This window comes from Triticum urartu, chromosome 6 (assembly GCF_003073215.2).
Source record: "Triticum urartu cultivar G1812 chromosome 6, Tu2.1, whole genome shotgun sequence".
Lineage (NCBI taxonomy): Eukaryota > Viridiplantae > Streptophyta > Magnoliopsida > Poales > Poaceae > Triticum > Triticum urartu.
The window spans coordinates 37427096-37436597 of NC_053027.1; the positions used below are offsets into that span (position 1 = coordinate 37427096).

The following is a 9502-nucleotide window of genomic DNA, read 5'->3' on the forward strand; positions in this document are numbered from 1 at the left end:
ATGACTATGTGATAAGTCAGAGTGATTGTGATCTTGTTGTCTGTCTGCCCCATGTGGCATGAATGGAACTAGTCAGGTACTAGGAAATTGAGGAGGTAATGTTCTGCTCCATGAGCAGTGATCAAGTGCCCTGGTGGGTCTATTTGTGCTACTTGTTTATGGTTTAGTCAAGAGGATGTGATTGATCTTTTCTTTTCTTGCACAACGGAGCTACCTTTGGTTCTGATTGTGATGTGTCAATCTGGTTTTTCAGTGTATTTATTTCAGCCAAGCTCGTTGGGAGAGGAGTGTGTGACCCTGTATGCTGTGCTTCCTCAGTAAATGAATTTTCCATCTAGTCTTTTTGTATTAGAAGAAGAAAGTCAAAATAGCCCGAAAACTACACATCCATAAAGGCATCAACCATCTTACAAACATATATGATTCTGCAAACAGTGGATTCCTCACGCAAATGTGACAACGAGCACTCTGATTTCTGAAACAGCAGAGCATTCGGTGAAATTTATTCTTATGATGTTCCTGTGGCATCTTCTTCAGCTAACAGCGGAGAAGGAGCAAACTTGTGGAACAATGTGGCACTAAAAGATATCACTGATTGCAGTGGAGAAAACATTCCTAAATCACCATGTCTGGACCCTACAACTTAGAACAGCTACTATGGAAATGCATCGCCCTGCTCTTCCTTGATGATGCCTTGCTACTGATCATCCAGACGCTTCCTGATATGCAATCCTGGTCCGGGGAAACACATGAAGGATCAGGATGAAGGTAATTCAGCATAAGAATATTTCATTATTTTTTCGTCACCTTGCACATCAAAATGTCAAATGGACTAGCAAGATAATTAACTAGTACAATCATAGTCACTAACATGTTATGTGCACTCAGAAACACGACGTCATGACAATGATTGTTGTTTTTATGGACAAACTAACGCAGAAGGAATACAAGCTCAAAGGACACTGCTACCAACAGTTCACCTTTTTGGTTTGTTTCACCTTCTTCCGGTCAAGTATGAGTTATATTGTTCACATTTCTTTTGATAGATATAAGCAGGGAGGCAAGTCTGATGTGGTAAAGTTTTAATTTCTGTAAACCATTTCGTCTATTGCTCTTAAGTTCTCTTATGATTCATCTCTTTAGTTTACATGTCTTGTCTGGCTATGTATTCCAAATTGTATTGCAAATGGCAATGGGAAGCACCATGAAGCGATTGTTTTCGGCTATATATCTCAAACTCCATAGTCATTATACCTATGGGACTATGCGTAGAAGTAGTTCTGAAGGTTGATTCACCAATCTCCATGTATTGCATGCGGTTCCTGCAAGTCTTAGTACTTTATGCTTCCTCCTGTGCTTTTTGTTTCATAAGCAATTTACCAAGTATTTTATTGCTTAAAATGGTAAGACCTGTGGATTGTTTTACTTTCAACTCCTGAATATCTAAAATCTAAGTACACATATCTTGGGCAGTTACTCAGGAAGGTGATGAGAAGGAGATGCCGGAACAAGGTGCTGAGATGCTGCAAGATGACGAGCCCGCAGGTAACCTTCACGACGAGCACACTGCTGATGACGCGAGTGCTGGAGGCCAGGTCGGTGTATCGAGGGCTCGAGATGGCGCTGATTGAGGTTGTTGCTGCGACTGGGCAGTTGACCACAGGTTGATCATCAATACGGTACTGGTAACTTGTGGCTCTGTATGTCTGTAATATGGTCATCTAACATTAACATGGAGTTTATCTTGTGTGCCTTGATCTGGCAATGATCGGTTCGTCCATCGGATGAGGTAGCAAGAGTATTAGCTTCATTTGTTTTTTGCTAGTTTAATTATGACTATGTGGTAAGTCAGAGTGATTGTGATCTTGCTGTATGCCTGCCCCATGTGGCATGAATGGAACCAGTCAGGTACTATGACTATGAATTAAGGAGGGTAATGATCTACTCCACGAGCAGTGGCAAAAGTGAAGTGAATGTGCTAGTACTTTTTATGGTGTAGTCAAGAGGATCTGATTGTCCTTTTCTTTGCCTATTACAAAACAGAGTTACTTTTGGTTCTGTGTCAATCTGGTTTTTCAGTGTATTTATTTGAGCCAAGTTTGTTGAGAGCACTCAGTAAACATGCTTCCTCTGTAAATGGAGAATTCATCATCGTGCTCATTCAATAAACAACCAACGCAGGCAGCGGCGACCAAGGCCTTGCAAAATGGAAGAAGCATAACCATCCAATAAACATTGGTGGTTTGGTTTCAGAGACTGGATAAATTCTTGCAACACTCTCACAGTTAAGCATTATCCATAAAGGCATCAACCATCCAATAAACATATCTGGTTCCAGCAAACACTGGATTTCTCATGCAAGTGCGACAAGGAGCGCTCTGATCTCTGAAAATGCAGAACATTCAGTGAAATTGTGTTCTTTTGTGATGTTCCTCCGGCGTCTTCTTCAGCTAACAGCGGAGAAGGAGCAAACTTGTGGAACAATGTAGCACTAAAAGGTATCACTGATTGCAATGGAGAAAGCATTCCTAAATCACCCATGCCTGGACCCTACAACATAGAACAAATACTAAGATGACGCCTTGCCGCTGATCATCCAGACACTTCCTGATATCCTCCTACTCCTCCTTCACATGGCAATCCTGGTCCAAGGAAACACGTTAAGGATCGGAATGAAGGTAATTCGCCATAAGACTATTTCATTGTTTTTTGCCACAAGTAACTAGCTTGCGAAATGATCTTCTATTATGGGACGGAGGGAATAGTACACGATAGCCAATAACATGTTATGTGCACTCGGAAACAAAAATAATGAATTTACATCAATACATGGTTTTTTTTTCTTTCAAGAAGACAGGCAGCACCAGTTAAATGCCTTCATATCACACTGACATGTTCCCATTTTATAGTTTGTGTTACAGTGAATCTCAAATCTGATCATATAAGGAGAAATGCCTGACATACAAGCACAAATTACCCAAAGTTAGCTTGGATTAGCCACTTATCGTAGAAAGGGAAAACTTTCATGGTGACCTCTCTGACACACATAATGCATAAGCGCAAAGCATACCCAGCCGTGCAAACTTACCAATCCACTTGTCTTCAGCAACAAAATATATGATCCAATAGGCAACATTAAAGAAAAACAGGTATTAACTACTTCAGATATAAGTCGTACTAGTTATACCAAACAGATAACTAAGAACATTACACGGATATACCAAACAGTGCAATAAAAGGTGCACGCTGCAAAACTATGTGGCTTCAACCACAGCAATGTACAGATCATATAAAAGGCAAAAGGCAAACCTTGCAGGACCATCCTTGAGCTTAGGGAATGTGGGAGGCCAAACCATCATAAACGGATAGACATCAGTGAAGTGTTTATCCTTCGCAACCAATTTACGGAGTGTCCTGTTCTTGACATCCAGATAGAATACACATCCACACATTTGCAAAACCACAAACTCAGCATTATCCCCAGCATGACATACATAGCAATAACCAGAATGCTCATCCTCAAGCGTGTTATCTAGCATCCTCAGATTAGCACACATCTCATGCAGACAAATGGTATCAACCAGCAACCAGTTGTCCCCCTTGTGGAGCCAGATGCAAAGTTTAAAGCCATTGACATGGATGACATATACACCGGAAGGATCATCTGCCCGTGACAAGAAGGTGTGAAAAATGTCATACTTCTCTCCAGGTGGGTACTGGATTCTAGACAAACTTGAGGCTGTCAAATCCAAGACAATAATGTCGGTCTGCGGGGGAGACCACCATATAGATTTTATTGTCGACAAGCACAACTTTTGCTTTGGGTAGCGGAAGATGGAGCTGGGCCGTGGCCGAGGTATGCAAGCACCAAACACTGCCTTGTAACATATACACGCGTAAAGTGAAATTTTCTGTCTGATTAGTCAACTCCGTCAACACATAAAAGTAGGACAAGCCATTGCCTTCTTCTTTGGAGAGAATAGCATCAAAATATTGGCGATTGTAATCCTGGGCTCTTGGGAGTGGTGGGACGACGTTAATGCCTCTCTCAGGGCAAAGCGGGCGGTGCACTCCATGTGCTAGTTCTCTGCGGTGCACTCCATATGCTAGTTCTCTTCCTTCACGACGTCCGGTGAAGATGCTGCCGTTTCGGGAGTCCATGATCCATAGATTCTTGGGGTCATTGAAGTTGTGGTTCGCCATGCAGCGGACAACAGTGTTGAGCTCCGGGGGTTGGGGCAGCATCGGGACAAAGCACAGGAAGGCTACCAATTCCGGCCGGATCAAGATGCTGCCAATGTAGAAGCCAAGTAGGCGGGGCGGATGGAGCTCACGGAACCGGCGGAGGAAGCCCCGGTTTGAGGCGAGATGGTACCAGCACCTGCACACGAGGGCAGCGCGAACGAGGGTAGTGGGGAAGCCGGCGCGGAGAAGGATCTCCGCAAGGAGGTTGTTGTCCCCAAGCACCTTGGAGACAGGGTCCACGGCCAGGGAATGCCTGCCTGCCTCGCCATCGACATCCGCGTGTGGTTTCTTCTCAGGACAGATCCTGGAAAATCGGTAGCGCCGAGCAAATGCAAAAATGGCAACTGATTTCTTCAACCAATGTCGTTCAAGGAAATACCATAATCAAACTACTCCAAACTAAATGCGGGGGGCGAGAATCGTAGGTGGAGGAATTGGACGGATCTTACGTCTGGGGAACCTCGGCGACGGCATCCATCATTAAATCTCCTGCACGACTGAGCTGCCGCGGCAAGTAAATCTAGGTAGGAGGAGTTAGTTTGGGAGGAAAACCTAGATAGCTAGGGTATGATCCCGTGAGATGAGGAGAAACGAAACTGGGAGAGGACAGGAAAGAGAAAGACTCACCTGAATTGAATCGGCGGGAGGGAATAAGAAGTCGGTGGCCGTAGCCGGGGCCGGCCTCCGGTCGCCGGCGCCGCTTCTTCCTCTCCGGGAGCGTTGCAGTGGAGGTGTACCTTTTTTTCTTTTGCCCAAACTAGCACATATGCTCGTGCGTTGTGACCGGGGAAGCAAATCCCCGCATGCTCCAAGCGACCCACCCCTGTTACCAATCTCTTCGCCACCTTGGTTATATTGTCCACCTATTTCACGACAAACGTGATAAATCTCAACGGGATGAGCTTGGTATCACACCGTTGCATGCTGCTTTCGCTGGCCCTTTCTCCTTTAAAAAAACATTTAAACTGATAATTATCTACCTGTTAAAATGTTATAATGAACAAGCCAAATTATGTGGCCTATGCTAGCTAAATTTTGGTTATGTTAAGAAATATCTTTAAGCTAGCAAAACTTTGATTAGTTGTTAACACTGAGATAGAAAAGCTGGGATCGAAACACATATTATTCAGTACATCAATATATTCAGAGCGGTGATGGAAAGAAGAAAAAAATATAGAAGTATTCTTTAGAAAGAACTGCCGTACATGGTTAACACAAAAACTTCATTTCTAGCCATGAAATTAAAAATACGAATATGAGTCAAGGGCATCATACTGAATACAGTATGATATTATCACATATACAGTGAGAGCTTAAACATTCATATCAGAGTCCACCTCTGATTATTTAACTTTCTGTTAGCTATTTGATCGTAATGTAACACATGGCCGCAACTTGAATAATCACGCAAACACCAAACCAGGCGTTGCAAGCTGACAAGCGAAAGCAGAATCAAGATGCTCACATGGATGTCCAAAAGTGAAACAAAACTGAAACACCAATCCAGCTATTGTCAGGGGTGTTTGTAACCGTACTGAAACAAAACTGATATTCAGCCGCAGTCGCAGAAAAAATAGTGATTTTCTGACCGCGCACACCATGCTTAATCAGTGAGTTGGAGCTCATAAGCAATTCCTACATCCATCCCACGCATTATGCACAACCCATCATCCCATTTTAGAGCTGCTACTTCCTTAATTTGGACCGCTTTCCTTTCTTACTTTCTGTCACAAGAACTCAATTCCTTTTCTTTCCTTATTTCTCTCACTCAGCATCTTATTTCCTTCATTTCTTTCTATGCATGTCATCCTCTTAATTCCTTCCTTGCTAACTTATTCCCTTCGTTTATTTATTCCCGAGATAGCTCCTTGATAAATTGAAACTCAAAGAACATGAAGAAAATGAAGAAATAGAAGAAAGATGGCACTTGTTCCTAGAAGAAAATGAAAACAAGAGCTTCCCTTGATCAGTTCAGAGGTTGAGATCTGCGGAACCAGGCCAGCAGGGACCGGCAAATTGTGCGACACTTGCTATCAGTTAAGTCAACCATCCAACTGCAATTAGGCTGTCCAGTCCACCATGTGAAAATAGTGGATTTCTTGCGCAAACGCGGCGATGATCGCTCTGGTTTCACTGAGAACTGTGTTCTTATGAAGAAACAATTAATCCTCAGCTACCAGCAGAGAAGCAGAAAACCGTTGACCAGCCTGACACCAACATATGTACTGACTGCAGTGGAGAAAGCATTTCAAATTCAGCCAAGAGCATGAGTGTGCAGTTCCTGTAGAGAACAGAAAATGAAAAGAAAAAAGGTTCCCTTTATCAGTTCAGAAGAACTTCAGATCTGCCGGACCAAGCCATCAGCGGTTTGGGGTTTCAGAATCTGAATAAATTGTCACAATACTCTCACTTGCAGTTAAGCATATCCATCGTCTAAGCATATCTGGTTCTCCAGACAGTGGATTACTCGCGCAAATGGGACAAGGAACACTCTGTTCTCTGAAAAGGCAGGACATTCAGTGAATTGTATTCTTAAGATGTTCCTCTGGCATCTTCTTCAGCTAACAGCGGAGAAGGGGAAATATATTATGATTACAATGGAGAAAGCATTCCAAAATTAGCCATGTCTGGACAGTGGATCCTACAACTTACAACAGCTACTAAGGACATGCAGCTCCCTGCGCTGCCCTGATGATGCCCTTGTCGCTGATCATCCAAAAGCATCCTGATATCCTCCTCCTTTACATGACATTCCTGGTCCAGGGAAGCACGTGAAGGATCAGGATGGAAGTAATTCAGCATCAGAATATTTTATTATGTTTCAAATGGACTAGTAAGCCAAGTAACTAGCACAATGATAGTCACTAACATGTTATGTACACTCGGAAACTAAAGTTAGCCTAGACTAGCCACTTGTTGTAGAAAGGGAAATTTTTCATGGTGAGACATGTTTGACTCACACATCATGCATAAGCTTAAAGCATACCCAGCTGTGTAAACATACCAATCCACCTGTCTTTAAGAAAAGAATATATTCGATCCAATAAGCAACATTCCAAAAGATCAGGTATTAACAATTTCAGATGTAAGTCGTACTAGTTATACCAAACAGATAGCTAATAACATTTCACAGATATACCAAACAATGCAATAAACGATGCACACTGACCATGTTACTTCAACTTGAGCAGTGTACAGATCAACTAAAAGGCAAAAGGCAAACCTTGCAGGACCATCCTTAAGCGCAGGGAATGTGGGAGGCCAAACCATCATAAAAGGGTAGACAGCAGTCAAATGTAGATCCTTTTGTGCCATCGCATGCACTTTACGGAGTGTCCTGTTCTTGACGTCCAGATAGAGCACACATCCACACATTTTTAAGAACAGAAACTCAGCATTATCCCCTGCCTGACATATATAGCAACGGCTAGTATGCTCATCCTCAAGCGTGCTATCTAGCATCCTCAGATTAGCACACATCTCATGCAAACAAATGGTATCGACCAGCAACCAGTTGTCCCCCGTATGGAGCCAGATGTGAAGTTTAAAGCCATTGACATGGATGAGATATATACCAGAAGGATCATCTGCCCGTGACAAGACGGTGTTGAAACTGTGATACTTCACTCCAGGTGGGAGCTGGATTCTAGACAAACTTGAGGCCGTCAAATCCAAGACAATAATGTCACCGGCGGGGGAGGCCGCCATATAAATTTTATTGTCGACGAGCACAACTATTGCTCTCGGTAGCGGAAGATGGAGCTGGTATGTGGCCAAGGTATGCAAGCACCAAACACTGCCTTGCAACATATACACACGCATAGTGAATTTTTCTGTTTCATCGGTACCCTCCGTCAACACATAAAAGTAGGACAAGCCATTGCCTTCTTCTTTGGAGAGAATAGCACCAAAATTTAGGCGACTGCGATCCTGGGTGCTTGGGAGTGGTGGGACGTCGTCAATGCCTCTCTCAGGGCAAAGCGGGCGGTACACTCCACATGCTAGTTCTCTTCTTTCACGATGTCTGGTGAAGATGCTGTCGTTTCGGGAGTCCATGATCCATGGCACCTCGCGGGTACTGAAGTTGTGGCTCGCCATGCGGCGGACAACAGCGGCAAGCTCTGGGGGCTGGGGCAGCATCGGGACGAAGCGCGGGACGGCCATCGACTCCGGCCAGACCAACCCGCTATCGATGTAAAAGCCAAGTAGGCGGGGCGGGTGGAGCTCACGAAACCGGCGGAGGAAACCCCGGTCCGAGGCGAGCTGGTACCAGCACCTGCACACGAGGGCGGCGCAGACGAGTGTGGTGGGGAAGCCGACGCGCAGGAGGATCTCCCCGAGGAGGTTATCGTCCCCAAGCACCTTGGAGACAGGGTCCACGGTCGGGGAACGCCGGCGTGTCTCGCCATCGGCATCCCCGCATGGTTTCTTCTTGGGATGGACCCTGGAAAATCTGCAGCCCCAAGCAAATGCAAAGCCGGCGTCAATGCAATAAACCTGATTTCTTCAGCCAATGCCGTTGCAGGACATATATTACAATCAAACTGCGTGAACTGAAATGCGAGGTGGGAATCGAGGGAGGCGGAGGAACTGGACGGGTCTTACCGTCGGGAAACCTCCACAGCCGTATCCATCATCCAATCTCCCCTCTCAGCTGAGCTGCCGCGACAAGTAAATGTAGGCGCGAGTTAGTTTGGGAGGAAAACCTAAACCTGGATAGCTAGGGTTTGATCCCGCGAGAAGAGGAGAACGAGAAACGGAACCGGGAGAGGGAGAGGGCAGGAAGCAGAAAGACTCGCCTGAATCGAATCGCGAGGAAGGAATAAGAAGCGTCGGTGGCCGCCGCCGGGGACGGGCTCGGGTCGCCGGCGCCGCTTCTTTCTCCCCACCCGCTGGGGCGTTGCGGTCGGGCGAGTGAGGTCAAAGTGAAACGATGATGCAGCCTCGCCTAGCCGGAAACGATGAAGGCCTCTTCACCATTGCAGCCCATAAAGCCCAGTACACATGTCTTTTTTATATGCCAGCGCTGTGTCTAGCAAAAAAAAAAGACTGTCCAATTAACAGACGACTGATTTCGATTTTGGCATCGGTCAAATTTTGGACCAATAGGGTCTTTTTTTTAATATCAGTATAGACACAAGCGTTCATATACACGCGCATACATTCATCTTTATAAACGCACACACATACACCGTACCCATGAAATTTACGAAATCACCGTGGACACCTTGTCATTGACGGAAACGTCTCCTTCCAT

At 44.9% G+C, this 9502-nt stretch overlaps 1 protein-coding gene and 1 pseudogene across 3 annotated transcripts; both read right to left on the minus strand.

Annotated features, from left to right (window-relative positions):
- Positions 1-2328: 2328 nt before the first annotated feature.
- LOC125514201 lies at positions 2329-4874 on the minus strand (annotated as a pseudogene).
- A 579-nt stretch (positions 4875-5453) lies between these two features.
- LOC125517226 lies at positions 5454-9175 on the minus strand. 3 transcript variants are annotated; one of them, XR_007287486.1, is made up of 5 exons: positions 9045-9175; positions 8851-8904; positions 7469-8698; positions 6898-6999; positions 5454-6806 (listed from the first exon to the last, which is right to left on the minus strand). XR_007287486.1 is itself a non-coding variant. In XM_048682405.1 (4 exons), the coding sequence occupies exons 2-4, from the start codon at positions 8880-8882 to the stop codon at positions 6987-6989; spliced, it is 1275 nt and encodes a 424-aa protein (XP_048538362.1). In that variant the 5' UTR covers positions 8883-8899; positions 9045-9165; the 3' UTR covers positions 5454-6986. The 3 variants fall into 3 exon arrangements, 2 of the variants coding, with proteins under 2 accessions (XP_048538362.1, XP_048538361.1); XM_048682405.1 differs by having other exon boundaries at positions 5454-6999; positions 8851-8899; positions 9045-9165; XM_048682404.1 differs by having other exon boundaries at positions 5455-6999.
- Positions 9176-9502: the final 327 nt, after the last annotated feature.